The 18,129-nt window shown below is 38.9% G+C and overlaps 1 protein-coding gene across 1 annotated transcript in view; it reads left to right on the top strand.

Annotated features, from left to right (window-relative positions):
- svopa (SV2 related protein a) overlaps positions 1 to 16,380 on the top strand; it is a 32,572-nt gene extending 16,192 nt beyond the window's left edge. Inside the window, exons 9-16 of the mRNA XM_043715256.2 lie at positions 718 to 846; positions 5,449 to 5,522; positions 6,544 to 6,620; positions 7,828 to 7,935; positions 8,684 to 8,795; positions 13,372 to 13,453; positions 14,864 to 14,953; positions 16,174 to 16,380. Coding sequence (XP_043571191.2) covers positions 718 to 846; positions 5,449 to 5,522; positions 6,544 to 6,620; positions 7,828 to 7,935; positions 8,684 to 8,795; positions 13,372 to 13,453; positions 14,864 to 14,953; positions 16,174 to 16,365 — 864 coding nt within the window. The 3' untranslated portion in view covers positions 16,366 to 16,380. The remainder of the gene's footprint in view (positions 1 to 717; positions 847 to 5,448; positions 5,523 to 6,543; positions 6,621 to 7,827; positions 7,936 to 8,683; positions 8,796 to 13,371; positions 13,454 to 14,863; positions 14,954 to 16,173) is intronic.
- Positions 16,381 to 18,129: the final 1,749 nt, after the last annotated feature.

An 18,129-nucleotide genomic window follows, 5' to 3' on the forward strand; every position in this document is an offset into this window, starting at 1 on the left:
GCCAGAAAAACACACTTCCATAACCATGCTCTGCCTTCTATGGGTAAACTAATTCCGAATTCAAATGGCTAAGTCACCGTAGGTCCCATGCACCTTAATCTTCTGGATGAGCTTACCATGAGGGACCTTGTTGAAAGCCTTACTAAAATCCATGTAAACAATATCCACTGCTCTACCTTCATCAATCATCCTTGTCACCTTCTCAAAAAAATTAATCAAGTTAGTTAGACATGATCTGCCCCATACAAAGCCATGCTGACAGTCCCTAATTAGGCCATGTTTTTCCAAATATGTGTAAATCCTATCCCTAAGAATCCTCTCCAGCAGCTTCCCAACCACGTATGTGAGACTTACTGGTCTATAATTTCCTGGATTGTTCCTATTTTCCTTCTTGAACAAAGGAACAAAATTAACTACTCGCCAGACCTCTGGGAACTCTCAAGTGGCCCCAGTATCTGTATCATAGCTTCTTTACAAAACCTATTGTTTTAAAATGGAACATAATGGAAAATATCTGGATTTATTGGAATTCTGCGCAGAGAAGTTATCAAGAAAGGATTTAATCAACTAGATTTCTATAATATTGGGGAACTAGATTGCAGGTTAAATTTATAACATCACCTGATCAGAAAACTGGGAAGGCTTAACCAACCTTTACCCCATCATTGTTACGTGCAAAAGTTAATTCTATGAGATGGTTCTATTTCTCTTTTCTAGTGGCTTCCAGAAAGTGCACGTTATGATGTATTGTCTGGGAATCAAGAAAAAGCCATTGCCACATTAAAACGCATTGCTACAGAAAATGGAGCACCAATGCCACTCGGAAAATTGATAGTTGCCAGACAGGTAAGGGATAGCAGTTAGTTTTTATTAAAATATTACTTTGGCTAATATAGAACGTGTCTTTTGTAATAACAGATTATATATTAAACTCGAATATTCCTTTAGATCTCAACCCAATCTGCCTACCTTCTCATTACTTTTTTAAATTCATTCGTCCTTCAGATCTGTACCCTATTGCTTTTCAACCCATTTAATCTGTTTCCAAAGCCTTTGTTCGTAATTTCTTCCGTGTATCATGATGGGAAGGAGATGTTAACCCTTTTTCCTTGCCTCACACATCTTAGTTACGTGCAACAGGAGGTGTATTTTAGAAAGGATGTTTTCAAATCTTTTCGGCATTCTGCTTTGGTAATGGAAACAAAGCAATATTTCAGGTCAGAAGAACAGTTACGGGTTATTCACCCAACACCATGAAATTTCAGTGCAATAATAAATACTCACTCTGTCTTTGTCACAAACACATACTCAGAGCAAATCATTTGTATAAAATTAGTCCTTCAACATGCAAATATTCTAGGCTTTGATAGATTCTCCTCTACGGCTCTTTGAATGAAAAGAAATTGAAAGTCTCTGGGTTTCCTGATAATGACATTCTAGAGTTTCTGTTAAAATTAATCTTTCCCAGGTGATGTCTGAATTAACTATTTGTTCAGACAGGTTCTATTCTTAGTGCTGCAGGAATGGTCCCTTCTGTCTTGCTGGTTTCCACAATGACCTGTCTCTGATCTGTTATCTGAGGATCAATTTTGGTCATGTGGCCACATGGTCAATGCTTATATGGGCCAGACAAAAACTTCAAAATCAGAATCCATTGCTATACAGTAGAGGACAAATGGTGGCTGTTGACACTTGGTGGTAAATTTGTTTCTCTGCACTTCATTTGTTTGGTTTTGGGTTGACAGAGACTTATCTGTTGGTGGGGGTTGAAGGGACCGATTTTGTAGTCAATAGGTGATAAAACTTGGCATGTATTTTTGTATTTTGAAAGTTTTTTCCAAGTGAGGTTATTCCACCCATGATCATTTATGCTCTAAGAATTCCCCTGAGAGCTGAGGTATTTCTTTGCCGTTGCAGAAATATCAAGCCGCCACCTGACTCTTGGTAGCCACTTTTGCAGCACGTTGTCTCTTTTTTAATGTCAATTTATGGAGCAGACCAAACCCCCTTCAAATATGTCAAGGAGATAGTCTAGACTCAAACTGTTATCTTCTTTAAAAGCAAGTGTAAAGTGCTGTGGTCTAGAAGTAATTTGATTGGTCATGCTACTTGGCTTAAAGCAAAGCACACTTTATTCTTAAACCCAATTAAAATACAAACAAACGAAAGAAAAACTGGTCTAACTTGAAAACTTAACAAAATAATAGATTGTTTAAGTATTAAACAGCAACTGTTCCAATATAGTAACATCTCTTGAAAACACCCTTGGCAAAGGCAAATTCAGTAAAATAGATTGTCTCACATGCAGCGTTTCTCCAGTTCAGGAGCAAAGAACACCAAGAGAAAACTCTGGCACAGAGAGAGAATTCTAGCTTTTTGCTGTGGCTGAGAGTGATGTATAACAGCTTCTACAGCCAATTTCAAAAACCCAACAAATACTGAAAGCTAAACTAAAACTCTGGTTCTGTGGGAGCCTCACTCCACTCATTCATACTGCTTCTATTGTTCCAACATGAAAAAAAATCCAGAGCCTCACGACCTGTTTATTGGCTTGGAGGAGACAACTCAGCACCTGTGTCTCAAAACCTCTTTTTAAAAAAGAATGACAAAAGACACTTTTTAAAGTCACAATACTGTTACAATTACGATAAGCTCAAATTTCATACAGAATGTATCTTGGAAGCCAGGAATATGTTATCTTTACTGGGTATGACACACATCAATTAGCTAAAGAAAATTATAGTGGCTGATCATAGTAATGTTACCCTCCAGTGATCTCTGTGTATGTGTTTGTGACAAAGACAGAGTGAGTATTTATCATTACATTGAAATTTCATGGTGTTGGGTGAATAACCTGTATATGTTCTTCTGACCTGACATATTGCTTTGCTTCTGTTACCAATGTCAGAATGCTGAAAAGATTTGAAAACATCCTTTCTAATGTGCTGCATTACTCTTCAGTTTCTTGCCTGTTGTGTTTCATAGCTTGGTCATTATAGAGTACTTACTTCTCTAGGTGACAAGGTGAATGAATGAATGAAAATACCAAGAATGAATTAACCTGCAACACTGTGTGCACTATGCGGAAATCAGTTTGGAACCAGAAAAGGCAGCCAATTTATAATTTGCCAGCCTGCCATCTTAGCCTGGAACTTCGTTGGGATGGCTGGCTGTACTTGGCTTGTGGTGAGGAAGAAAGAAAGAGAAATAAGGAATGGAGAAAAACAATAGGAATTAGTAAAACTGCCTAGAGTGAGACCAACCATTACAGATCAGGATGATTCTGTCAATGAATCCTGATGGATTGGCTGGTGTTTGTTAGTAGCATCGTTGACCTCCTTGTCCACAGACAAAGAAGAAGAGATGTCAATCAGTGTTTCTTCTCCTGGTCGCTAATCCAGTGACTCCTGCTGGAAAATGCACTCACATAGATGTCAGGTAAGGTCAGAATTGAACTTTGCTATGATGTTCTTTGTAGCCAACTAGCTTGTCAAAACTCACTATCCAAGTCACGTGTGGTGAACAGCCATTTGGCCTTCAGTTCTTGTGGACAGTACTGGCAAATAACAGGCTCTATAACAAAGACAGGTCTGATAGCATCTGTGGGAAGAAAGCAGAGTTAACATTTTGAATCTGATGACTGTTTATCAGACATTGTTTCTACGAAGAAATAAGATCGTGGGATAAGAACACACAGAAACATGGGTCTTCCCAGGCAGTCCTGTTAGTGGACTTTGGGGAGAAAGTAGAGGCAGGCTGTAAGGGTTGGGAGACTATGAGCTGGGGAATTATGAGATGGAGGGAGATCCCCAGATGAGATGTGATTAGTGACAGTCATGGACACAATGGCCTGATACTTGATGGTAGGCTCATGGTCCGGGGGGAGATAGAAGAAGGTATCCGAGAGCTAGTGCTCAGCTTCCACAATAGAGAGGTCAGTGTACCAGATAACAACAGCACCAGCCTTGTTGCCAGGCTTGTAGAGAAAATCAGGATTGGATCTGAGAGCATGTTCAGATCTGACAGTCAGTTCAGATGGAGATAAGTTTGAATGAGTAAGTGGGAAAGAAAAATTAAAGTGACCAATATCATGTCAACAGTTCTCAATGAACAGTTCAAGTGCAAGTAAAAGGCCAGAAGGGAGGGGTCCAGGTGAAGAGAGAGTATTGGAAATGGGTGAAGAGGACTGTAAGATGGGTAGAGGACTCCTTCAAAAAAAATGGTTACGGAGGCAAGGTTGATGGAAGAAGAGTTCAACATCATGTCGCTCCTGAAATTCATTGAGATGGGGCTGCAAAGGAATAAAACTAAGACCTTTGTTGAGTACGGAACATTCAGCATTAGAGAGTGGAAGGTCAGAAATGATAGTAAATACCTGACAAGTGATCAAGGGAAAGGGTGGAGTGAGAGGGAGGGGAGGGGAGGAAGGTTCCAGAGGGGTGTGAGTATCTCTGAGTTGTTCCAGCCTGCATTCCTTAATGCTTGAAAGGAAGAGAAAAAGTTTCTTGTTAGAACACCAAGAAATTCGGAGAATAAAGTGAAAGTGGGGGCAGGACAGCTCTGGGACAGAGTGAGGTGATGCTGATGGAGATGTCAAGAATGTGTATACGATGGTGCATAGCACTGACTGTGGATCTCAGGGGCAGTGAGCATAGCTGTTTAGGCAGCTTTGTACATCATGGAGATACTTGTGATCCTGGGTAGATTTGAAACATGAAGAATAAAACTTCAGTTGGAATCCATGTAGGGTGAGTATGAGCTGGAGGCAGACACTGAGTAATGTGATGTGGCTGTGGAAGTGAGGTTTGGCAAAGACTCTGTCAAACACTAGGAGAGAAAATGAAAGTAACAATGGAAAACAAGAAGAAAGATAGAATGACAATCCTGTTGGAGGGAGGAGCAGAACTTCTTCAAGGACAGCATATCTGGAAGAGATGTGGCAGTGAGTTAAACACTAAAATTTAAAAAAACTTCAGATGCTAGAGATCTGAAACAAAAACAGAAATTGCTGGAGAAACTCTGGCATCATCTGTGGAGAGAAAGCAGAGTCAACATTTCAAATCTGGTGACTCTTGTTCAGGTTCTATGGTGCTGCTCTGTAAATTGTTACTAAAAAGATTAAATATGCATATTGTTAATAATGCGCAGTTCCATTATCAATCCCTCGATCATTGACCTTAGACTTCGGCCCTTTCTCTATCAGACATTGCTGATGCAGTGGCAGACCTGATGCGGTGTTTCCATTGTTTTTCTGGTTTTTAGTTTAGATTTCCAGTACCTGCAGTATTTGAGAAAATATCTAAACTTTAAAAACAGTATATTATTTCAGGAATTAACAGCTTCCATTGCATCCAAATGTTGATAATAGTTGCTGGTTGATTGTGAAGTAAATTGAACTGTTTGGCATCCCTCACTGAACTAAACTTGGTAAATGCTTGTTTGAGACAGGAGGACCGTGGTCGTATATGGGACCTCTTCACACCACAGTTTCGAATAACCACTGTCCTCTTATGGTTCATTTGGTAAGTCTGTTGTTTAAGTCAACAGTCAAATTAACCAATTTGACTGTTTTTAGCAAATTGATTTGTCCTAACTATCTTTTAACAACCAATTAATTATTATTCAAATCATCCAGTGATTAAACCAAGAGTTTTTTTTTAACTGTGAAACCTTTACAGAAGATAAACAAATATTCTAACACCAGTTTATCCCTCCGCATTTGCACTAGTGAAGACTGAGCATAAATAATACAGTAAGGAGCTCAGTATTATTTCATTATGCAGTGAATGTGACCATGATTGTTCAGTTTTGATATCGACTAACTCAGTTCCCTTGATCCTGGGGTAATCACACCATCTTTCCATCCATTGCTTTTGTATCCACAATAGCTGTTTTATTGCAAATTGCAACTGGTGAGTCAACTAATCCATAAAATGTATCGTCAATAAAAAATAAATGTTCACTCTCTTATCCTACTCTGCAGCTAGCTCTTATCAGAAATGTGTCCATTTAAGTAGGAGTATGTATAATCAGAATAGATCAGTTTAGTCTTCTTGCCTATGCCAAAATTTGGAAAATAACACAGAGCACCCATCTCTCATACTCTTCAATCTTGAGTAGAATTTCTCAGTTTGCTGGTTTTCCTCCGTGACATATATCATGTGCTCACTTTGACAATTTTTGGCTTTTTGTATCAGTCGACATTTTGGATTTGGAAAATATTAATTGTTTTCCCTTGATAGCCCCTCAATGCATTCCCTGTATTGTTAATAATACAATTGCTAAGTTTTCAAGGGATATTGGGAAGTAGAGAACATTTTAGCAAGCTGATTAAAAATACACAAAGATGTGAATGTTATGCTTATAACAGAAATTGAAAGTCGGAAAGAATCTATCAGTTTATAAACATCTTTTAATCTTTTTACCTAGAATTATTTTAGCTAATTCTATTCTGGAGGACATCCCTGAAGAGACATGAAGAACAGAAGGTTACATTGCTCAGTGATTGTGAATAATAATACTTACCTCTGTTTCTGCTTTTAGGTTTTCCAATGCTTTCTCCTATTATGGACTGGTTCTATTAACCACAGAGCTTTTCCAGGCAGGTGATGTGTGTAGCAGTAAGTACATCTCCCAATTATTCTAGTGTTGTTATGGGGTAGTGGTGGACAAATCTCACCATGTTGACCGTAGTTCTGAAATCTGCTCTAATGACTAATAAATTAAGTGGATAAATACTAAAATAAGTACACTGGCTAAATAATGTTATTAGAATAAGTTTAACTTCAATAATGTGGAAATGAACTAATTCCCCCAAACAGAATACACTATAGAGTGAATCCTTATCTGTATCTGCTGCTCACTCATTCTTATGTGCTCCATTAATATGTTGTGTGGCAATCTCAGTAAAAGTATTAATATTGCATATTTGAGCCAGGAGTCCATGCAGAAAGTAAATAGGCAGTATTACTTCTGTGATTCGTTTGAAAGGGTGCTGTAGCCAAGAACAGTTTTAAAAGTCAGAAGTCACATGCCACAGGTTACTTCACCTGATGAAGGAGCTGTGCTCCGAAAGTGTGTGATTTGAAATAAACCTGTTGGACTATACCTGATGTTGCGTGACTTCTAACTTCGTCCACCGTAGTCCAACACTGGCACATCCACATCATAGCTTTAAAAGTAATCTTGAATATAACTGCACTTCAATTTATAATCTAATTTTAATCTTTTAGCTAAGTTTTATATGGACAAATCATAGCTTATAATCTGCTACGTAATGCTTTTGTCAGCTCTTGCACCCAGTCTTTTTCTCTGTTGTCTTTTTGCCGTTTTTTATTGCCATTGCTCCTTAGAAATTTTCATGCAGCTTCAAATGAATTCTTCCTTCCCTGTGTCACTTATGTGTTGATCAAGACTTGTTGCAGCATTTCCCATTCTGAGTTTGTTTGCTCAGGACCTCCTTGTGGAAATCCTTACTTTGCTCCTTCCATTGACCAGCCTTTAAGCTCAGTCATGGTATCACCTAACCGTTACTTCTTGTCTGAGGGTTTCCTGCATTTTCAATCATAACACTACATTAAACTTTATACTGGAAAGAAACCAAGTCACCAATTATTCAATTACACATTTCTGCTGTTGTTAGATTACAAGTTGTGGAGGATGATGACTGTCAGAAAATTCATGGCTATGTAGAGTAAAATCAAGAACATATTTCATGTGAATCTCTTCAGGTGATAAAGGAGAGAAAGTTGGCAAGAGAAATAATTTGTGTGTGAATAATATTCATTTGGCATAAGTAAATGAATGTACTTTTCCTTCTTTTTTTAGTGTCAACAAGTGGCAAGAAACCTGAGGGAAGGTGTTCCCTGGAATGTAAATACTTGAATGCCACTGATTACACAGACCTTCTCTGGACCACATTGTCAGAGTTTCCAGGTGAGAACTTTAGAGATGTTCTATTTCTACGTTCATGCTGGGGAGTACTGAATGACTTGTCAGTGGGTATTGGAAGGTAGAAGAAAATTAGGAGACGAGTCTAATGTAAGTATGAGCTTGACATTATCCACAACAAAGCAGTTCGCTTGATTGGCACCTCAAACACTACCTTCAATTCCCTCCACCACTGATGCACATGGCAGCAGGGTACATCATCTGCAAGATGCACTGCAGTAACTCAACAAGGCTCCTTAGACAGCACCTTCCTAACCTATGACCACTACTATTTAGAAGAACTAGGGCATCAGATAAATGGGAGAACTACTACTTGCAAATTCCCCTCCAAGTCACACATTATCTTGACTTGGAAATATATAGCTGTTGCCTCGGTGTTGCTGGGTCAAAATCCTGGAATTTCCTTTTGATGGCACTGTGTGTGTGTTTGCACCAAGAGTGCAGTAGTTCAAGAAGATAACTCACCACCCTTTTCGCAAAAGCAACTAGGGCTGGACAATAAATGCAATGATCCTCATATTCTCTGAATGAATATTAAAACAAAAGACATGTGTAAACTCTGCTGGGATGTCCCATGGTTGTAGAGTCTATTGATTTTACGGTGACGAGACAAAGTAATTGGCGATAATTTTTTAAGATCATGCAGGGGGGAATAGTTTGTGCCATTTAAGTTAACCTCCATGTCACAACATCTGGGTTCAACATTCATGTGGTCACATTAATCTTTCTGCAGGTGTCTTAGTAACATTATGGATTATTGACCGGATTGGACGTAAGAAGACAATGGCAGTGTCTTTCCTTATCTTTTCATTTTTTTCTCTGCTGTTGTTCGCATGTGTTGGGAGGTAAGTTTCTCATTTCTTTTTACCTTCCTTTGTATTATCAACAAGAGTAAATAATAAAGCACGTGCTAAACCGTTCTACCAAGATAATGGTCCTACGCCATTTAACAGGCAATCTGTCATTATGATCATGAGTGCTGCTCTGAATATTCCAACCTTATGGCCTGTTAGAAACTAGTTGACTCTTTTCCAAGGTTAGGAAATGGTTTTTCTAAAGATTGTTTTGTACCTATAAATTTAGATTTTGAAGTTTATCAGACGGAAGCCTGAGCACCAATCATTTAGTTGTAATGCAAGTCTTAAATGGTGAGAAAAAAAATATGAAGTTACTTTTTCTTGAAGTGTTCCCAGAGAGTTGGAATACTGTTTTTAATTCCATTCTTGCTATTGCTCAGAGGGACTGATGTTGGAGCCAGAATAAGTGTCAGTTTCTGGAAATGGTAAATGGCCTCAAATTGCAGGGTTGATCACTCGTGACTTGACAATGGGAAAAAAACCCGAAATAATTGTATATAAAAACACTGAAATGCGTTTTGGTTGGTAATAGCTTTTGTAATCAAAAAATTAATAGAAAGGAAAGGAAAATTTTGTAATAGAATTAGCACAGATTAAAAGGTTTTGAAAGGGAATAAAGAAACTTGAGTAAATAAATATATAAGAATATAGATATTATTACAAAATTATACATTTTAGTATCAGAAAAAAGTTTAATATTTTTACCACGTCACATGCAATTTCAGTACATTTCTTCCATTACAATGACAGACTGTGGTGTTCACACTGCAAGGTAAACATGAAAATTTGTAAACCAAATCTGTGACTACAGCCCTGAGCAACAATGTGTGTGAACTATTTTAATATTATGTTAATATGCTGTTTGCACAAAATCCTTAAATTACTCCAACCATCTTTGACAAAGGTTAATAGTGCAAGGTAATTTAAAATATCCTTTGCAGACACAACCTAAGTCTGGGGAGAAGCATCAATGTACTGCTCCTTTGCTGACTTTTAAGTATGAGCATTTCTCACATTTGTAGATGTGATCTATATGGACTTCAGTAAGGTGTTCGACAAGGTTCCCCATGGGAGACTTATTAGCAAGGTGAGATCTAATGGAATATAGGGAGAACTAGCCATTTGGATACAGAACTGGCTTAAAGGTCGAAGACAGAGGGTGGTGGTGGAGGGTTGTTTTTCAGACTGGAGGCCTGTGACCAGTGGAGTGCCACAAGGATCGGTGCTGGGCCCTCTACTTTTTGTCATTTACATAAATGATTTGGATGTGAGCATAAGAGGTACAGTTAGTAAGTTTGCAGATGACACCAAAATTGGAGGTGTAGACACCAAAATTGGACAGCAAAGGGGGTTACCACAGATTACAACAGGATCTGGACCAGATGGACCAATGGGCTGAGAAGTGGCAGATGGAGTTTAATTCAGATAAATGCGAGGTGCTGCATTTTGGGAAAGCAAATTTTAGCAGGATTTATACACTTAATGGTAAGTTCCTAGGGAGTATTGCTGAACAAAGAGACCTTGGAGTGCAGGTTCATAGCTCCTTGAAAGTGTAGTCGCAGGTAGAAAGGATAACGGAGAAGGCGTTTGGTATGCTTTCCTTTATTGGTCAGAGGTGATGTTGAGGCTGTACAGGACATTGGTTAGGCCACTGTTGGAATATTGCCTGCAATTCTGGTCTCCTTTCTATCGGAAAGATGTTGTGAAACTTGAAAGGGTTCAGAAAAGATTTACAAGGATGTTGCCAGGGTTGGAGGCTGAACAGGCTGGGGCTGTTTTCCCTGGAGCGTTGGAGGCTGAGGGATGACCTTATAGAGGTTTACAAAATTATGAGGGGCATGGATAGGATAAATAGACAAAGTCTTCCCTGGGGTTGGGGAGTCCAGAAGAAGAGGGTATAGGTTTAGGATGAGAGGGGAAAGATATAAAAGAGACCTAAGGGGCAACATTTTCACGCAGAGGGTGGTACGTGTATGGAATGAGCTGCCAGAGGAAGTGGTGGAGGCTGGTACAATTGCAACATTTGGATAGGTATATGAATAGGAAGGGTTTGGAGGAATATGGGCCGGGGGCTGGCAGGTGGGACTAGATTGGATTGGGATATCTGGTCAGCATGGATGGGTTGGACTGAAGGGTCTGTTTCCATGCTGTACATCTCTATGACTCTATTTCTTGGCTTATTAAGGAAAAGTAAATTTACATGAAAATTTATCAAGGGCAAAACCTCAGTGTACAAAACCAGTACTTCCGACAATACTAATTGGTTACACCTTAGGCCACCCAGTATCCAGGTACAAATATTTCTAACACTGACCTGCACTAGAGACCACTCATCCTCTGAATCATTGCTGGTTGATTGAGAGATGATGAGAGATATCACATTGGCTGCAAAAAACATTTTAGTCAGAATGAAAGACAAATGAGTCACAGAGTCATAGAGTCTTAGAGCACAGAAACAGACTCTTTGGTCCAACTCATCCATGCTGACCAAGTTTCCTGAACTAATATAGTCCCACGTCCCTCCAAACCTTTCCTATTCATACACCTATTGAAATGTCTTTTAAATGTTGTAACTGAATCTGCATTTAGCATTTCTGGCAGTTCATTCCACCCATGAACCACCGTCTGTATGAAAACGTTGCGCCTCAGGCCTCTTTTAAATTCCTCTCCTCTCACCTTTAAAATATGCCCCCTAGTTTTGAATTCCCCTACTCTATGGAAAATACCTTTGCTATCCACTTTATCCATGTCCCTCATGACTTGATACACTCCGGTGGAAAAATGTCCCAGCCTCTCCTTATTATTCAAACCCTCCATCCCCACAACATCCTAGTAAATATTTTCTGAACCCTCTCCAAGTTAATACTATCCTTTCTACAGCTGGGCAACCAGAACTGTACACAATTCTCCAAAAGTTGCCTTACCACTGTCCTGTACAATCTCAATATGATGTCCCAAGTTTTAAACTCAATAGTCTGAGCAAAGAAGGCAAGTGTGCTATATGCTTGTCTACCTGTGACTTTCAAAAAACTATGTAACTGAACCCCTTGGTCTCTCTGTTCGACAACACTACCCAGGGCCCTACCATTAACTGTATATGTCTTGCCCTTGTTTGTTTTACCAAAATGCAATACCTCACATTTATCCAAATTGAATTTCATCTGCCGCTCCTCAGCCCATTGGCCCAATTCATCAAGATCCCTTTGTAATCTTAGATAACCTTCTTCCTTGTCGACTACCTGACAAATTTTGGTGTCATCCACAAACTTACTAAGCATTACTCTTAAATTCTCATCCAAATCATTTATATAAATGACAAACAAGAGTGGACCCAGCACTGATCCCTGTGGAACAACGCTGTTCACAAGCCTTTAGTCCGATAAACAACCCTCCACACCACCCTCTGTCTTCTACCGTCAAGCCAATTTTGTATTGATTTGGTAAGTTCTCCATGAATCCTGTCTAATCTAACTTTACTAATTAGTTTGCATCTGAAACCTTGTCAAAAGCTTTTCTAAAGTCCATGTAGACAACGTTTACCATCAATCTTTTTGGTTAGGTCCTGAAAAAACTCAAATCAAGTTTAGTACAAAACCATCCTTAATCAATCTTTGCCTCTCTAAATACATGTAAATCCTATCTCTCAGAATCCCCACCAACAACTTACCCACCACTAATGTCAGACTCACTGGTCTACATTTTCCAGACTTCTTTTTTTAGATTCGATTCCTTATAGTGTGGAAACAGGCCCTTCGGCCCAACCAGTCCACACCGACCCTCCGAAGAGTAACTCACCCAGACCCATTTCGCTCTGACTAATGTACCTAACACCATGGGCAATTTAGCATGGCCAATTTACCTGACCTGCACATCTTTGGACTGTGGAAGGAAACCGGAGTACCCGGAGGAAACCCACGCAGACAGGAGGAGAATGTGCAAACTCCACACAGTCTCCCAAGGCTGGAATCAAACCTGGGACCCTGGTGCTGTGAGGCAGCAGTGCTAACCACTGAGCCACTGTGCCACCCTTTTAACCTTTCTTAAGTAAAGGAACATATTTGCCACCCTCCAGTCCTCTAGCACCTCACCTGTGGCTGAAGCTGATACATATACCTCTGCTAGGGGCTGCACAATTTCATCCCTAATTTCCTACAATGTCCTGGGATACATCTAATCAGTCCATCTTTATGTTTTTTAAGATCTCCAACACCTCCTCTTCTGTAATATGGACTGTTTTCAAGACATCAATATTTAATTCCCCAAGTACCTTGCCTCTATTTCTTTCTCCACTGTAAAAACTGATGCAAAATATTTGTTTAGTATCTCATCCAGCTCCTGTAGTTCCATACATAGATGACCTTATGCTTGTGTGTTGCTTCCAATTCCTTTCATATTATCAGAATTATTTATCTCAGTTCTGAAGAAGTGTCAAATCTGACTCAAAATGTTAACTCTCTCTCTCTGTTTCTCTCGATGCTGCCAGACCTGCTCAGTTTCTCCAGTACTCTGTTTGCTTCTCTCTTTATCTAATGGGGATTACCATTTGTCTGTTTCTTTTCTGCAGGTTGGCCCTCACTGTATTCCTCTTTATTGCAAGAGCTTTCATTTCAGGTGGTTTTCAGGCTGCATATGTTTATACTCCTGAGGTAAGATCAATATGCTGTTATATGCAAGTATTGTGGAGCTAAGGTATTCACTTCCTACTGAGAACAACCGTGTAATGGTTATGTTATTTGACTGGTAATCCAGAAAATCACAATGGCAGTTCACAAACCAGTTTTTAAATTATTCGATAAAAGCAAATGTGAAACTGTTGGACTGTCATACTGTCAATCCAACTGGTTGATTAGTGTCCTTTTATAGAAGTAAATTGGAGAATTGTGTTTAACTTCAGAACCCAAAATGATTGATTCTGTAACTGCCCTTTCGTGTGGATAAGCAACATACTCAGTTCTCTGAAACCACCACTGCGATTTAAGAAAGCTCACTATCCTCTTCTCAAGATTACCAGGGATGGACAATATATGTGGCTTTGCCAGTGATGCCCACATTCTGATGATGTATAAAGAAAGGCTCACGATATGATGAAATTGGGAGAGTTGAGTACAGTTCACTGACTGGAATTTATACTATTACGTTGACTGATTTTTTAAAACTATTTTCATCTGAGGGTGGTAATTAAAGTAGAATAAAGATTCTGAAACCAAGAGTTAAATTCAGACTCCCTCAAACAATATGCATGTGTCAAGAGGGAGTGGTGCATTTAAGAGAATAGCAATGAACTGCAAGGTGTCAAGAATCTTGGGCTAAACGTGCATGAAATTTGTAATGTTGGTATCAAATTCTTTGCAAGTACTAGGTTCAGCTTTCTCCCCCAAATTCACACTACATTGCCTGCTGTTTTATCACTGTATCATTCACTACCTTCATATCACCTTCAGTACCGAAATTCCAGTACATTAGCACCTACAGGTCTTGCTGTTTTACAATCTTGCAACTGTGTCCTGCCTCCAAAACTCACACCTCTCTCTAGCCAACTCAATCAAGACATTGCAACTTGGGTTTGCACTCACACTGAACCCTGATTCACACCACCTATTTTCTCCATGCTACACTGGTTCCCAATTCCCTGGTGAGTTCTCTACAAAATCCCTGTTCTTATTTCCAATTCCCTTTATTGTCTCTCATTCCATTGTACTTTAATGATCTTCTCTGGGGTTAATTCCCCAAATGAACGTTTCCTTTTCTAACATTCTCACTTTGTTCTTCATTTCTTATACCCTACCAATAGTGGCTGCAGATTCAATCACCCTTCTGCTGGTTTCTGGAAATTCTACCCAGTTTCTTCCACCTTGAAATCTCTGTTCTTAATAAAATTTCACTTCCAACATATTTTTGGCTCCACCATTTCGTACTCTCTCCTCCTCTGGATGTGATCCTTGCTTTGACTTCCTTTTATAGAGACAGTGAGCAGTAAAATAGTAATAGAAAATGGTTTAGACCAGCTTCAATTGTCATCCTTCACTTTATGATCTCACTATTTTTATTTCTATCAGGTTTACCCAACTGCCACCCGCGCATTAGGATTAGGAACGTGTAGTGGGATGGCACGAGTGGGGGCTCTCATCACTCCTTTTATTGCACAGGTAATCCTTCATCAAATTCATTCTATCCACAATGTTCTCAGTGGACAGGATTCTGCTGGCCCTCTGAACTCTGAACTTACAGAGTCCAGTATAAGCTAGGAGAAGAAAGGTTTGTATTCCCTTTCCCTTTCCTCCACTGTAGCACTTCACTAGTGGCAGAGTCCCTCCTGTCTAAAGGCCAATTAGGCCACATAATTGGTCAATTATGGGTCTCCTATAGCTGCTGCTGGCATTTTACCAGCAGTGGAGGGACAAGCTGCCACAAGAGCTAACCTGGTGAAACCTGACCACTTCTCTGTTGCCAAGAGTAACTTGTGCTCCTGCTAACAAACTTGACACTGGGGCGGGCAATCACTGTTCCCAAATGGGATACAATCTTTTAAAGTGCTCGCTCCTGAACACTACTCAGCAACTGTTGTTAGAAAGTAATTACATAGATGCCTGGCAAGGACAAAATCATGCTCTGCTGTAATTTGCAAAGTATCTTCTTACTACCCATGTTCAAACATGAAAATGACTACTTACAAAGTTGAGTGGTGCATTGCTTTCGCTACTGGAATTATGCTTCACAATGAGTCACCCAATATACTAATCAATAAGTAGCAGGAGTAGGTCACTTGCCCTTTGAACTTACTTTACCATAAGATGAGATCATGGTTGATCAGATTATTCCACATTCCCACCCACCCCCAATAACCTTTCACCCTCTTGCTTATCAAGTATCTATGTACTTTGGTCTTAAAAAAAATTCAAACTCGCTGCTTCCACCATTATCTCTAGGAGGAAGGGGAATGGGAATGAAATGCAGTAAATAAAGTGTCTATTGCTCCAGAGTTTTACAGATGACTGCCTTGCCATGGTGGCAAAGATGCAAAGTTGAGATAATGCCCTATGCCAGTCAGCAGTGAAATGTAGAAATTTCCACCCGTTTCCTTTTCTCAGCCATGCTATCATACTTGGTGAGTTTGCAGGCTTCCAGACAGTGAAGACATTTAGACAGTATTATCCCTCACAAAAGCCCATATGTTTATCTTAGTGGCTGACCTCAGTGCCTTGGCAAAAGCTTAGAAGCAGTTTGAGCTTTCAGCTACTGATACCATTCAATAATAATAAGGTTCAAGCAAAATAAAGCACTGTACAGAGTATTTTGTAAATTATTAGCAACATTTTTAATAATGAAGGAAGATGTTTTAGTTTACAGAACATGTTTTTCCAACCAGGTTATGTTAGAATCCTCAATCTACCTGACACTTTCCGTGTACAGTGGATGCTGTCTATTGGCAGCCCTTGCTTCCTGTTTCCTACCAATTGAGACGATGGGCCGAGGCCTGCAAGAGTCCAGTCAGCAAGAGTGGGGCCAGGAAATGGTGGGCAGGACACATTGCTCAAGCAGCTCAACCAAGAGCACCTAGAACGGGTTTATCGCAACAGCAACCAGACCAAAAATGGCCTGGCAGGAAGCAGACAGCATCAAGATCATTACTAATATACACTCATTCTGCTGGTTAAAAAAAAAGGTGAGTGTATTAAGGTGGGAAACAAATATAGTATTCTGCAGGCTCATACATAAACTATGGGAAGCCACCACCTCCCCGTGCCCCAGCAGTTTTATGATGTCAAACTGAAGGACACCCATAACGATTGGAAAATAAAGGTAGGATTTAAAGTAGAATGTAAGGGGACAGCCCTGCCTTTTATACCTTAACCAGACAAATTACAGACAAGTTTTGTTACTACAAACTGCTATGGAATATTCCTTTCCCTTACTGTGAATCAACCCTATTCATTGATAATGCAAATATTTACAATAGGAAATACAATGTATATGAATAAATTAATTGAAAACTGTCATGGAATCCACTAAACCTCAATAGGCTGATCTAAACAATCTCCTATAGCAGCCACGCAGGCTTATTTTCAATTATTCATAACTTTTTACACCAAAGTAGAAAATAGGCACTGATGGCACGTTGTTCAAATGAGAACAAAGTGATGCACATGGACTTGCTTTTAACATTGCACAGAACATCAAACTAACAAGAAATACTTTCTACAGGGCAGGTAAAATAGGAAGTCATGGTAATCTTTGCAATAGAGAATTAGTTTGTATTAATGAAGTTTGTCTGTAATACTGTACCATGTAATAGGATTGCTTAATAAACTTGTAACTTAAAACAATAAAAAATGTGTTTGAGGTTGCATCTCTTCGTAGAACACAGTTACATACTGTGAAAGTAAATATTTTCAACAGAAAATGTATTTATGTTAACATGTATGTACCACAACCATGGTAATCCACTAAACTTCAATGAGCTGGTCTTGCATTAGGTATATTGCTAAGTAGGTGATGTCTTAAATATGAATCTCTTGCTGAAAAACAATGTTTTATAAGGTACCATTTCCTAATAGGCAACATCCTGTTCTAAGTGGTCACAGTCATTTCTTATTGCAAATACTAGACTTGATTATTACTTTTCAGTAAATCAGTAAAATTGTAAAAGGACCTTCACTGTTGCTATACTAATATTGTAATTGACTATTCTTTGCTATGCTAAAAGCCAATTCCTGATGTCATAAAGGTGCTCTTATTCAAACTTACTGATGCCAAGATAAAATTCCAACACATTTTTAATAAGTTAGAAATGTTTGAATTTTTAACTTGCAGCATTTCTGACAGCAAATTTCACAGGTGTTACAAGTACAGCCTTTTCGGCTTTATATGTAATTGTACTAGATAAATGTGATGTATATTGCCCAACATGTTTGGCTAAATAACATGCCTGTAATCTTTGAGTTTTCTCAATTGCTTCTTTCATTCGTTTGTAATTCTGCTTGAACCAATATCACTTTCATTCTCTGAGTATCACAACACAAAGGCATTACATTAATTAATCTTATTTGCATGAATGAATGCAATATATAACCTGTGATTATCATATAAATATTTACTAGGACTAAGGAATGAGGTTGGGTGAGTCCCTCTTAAAACCTTAATCTAACTCATTCACTGGGTCATGAAGCAAGACTGAGAAATGAGCAAATCAAAACATTTGAGAATCTTTTTAAATTATGAAAGTTTAATGACAGGAGGAAATATCATGCATGGAAATGTTAATATAATACTCCAAATGGCATTGGATTAGCTCCATTAAAATCACATTTAATTAATATGCCAA

The sequence above is a fragment of the Chiloscyllium plagiosum genome, unplaced genomic scaffold (assembly GCF_037043375.1).
Source record: "Chiloscyllium plagiosum isolate Xiang-an unplaced genomic scaffold, Cpla_swu_hap1 HiC_scaffold_24, whole genome shotgun sequence".
In the NCBI taxonomy this organism is placed as follows: domain Eukaryota; kingdom Metazoa; phylum Chordata; class Chondrichthyes; order Orectolobiformes; family Hemiscylliidae; genus Chiloscyllium; species Chiloscyllium plagiosum.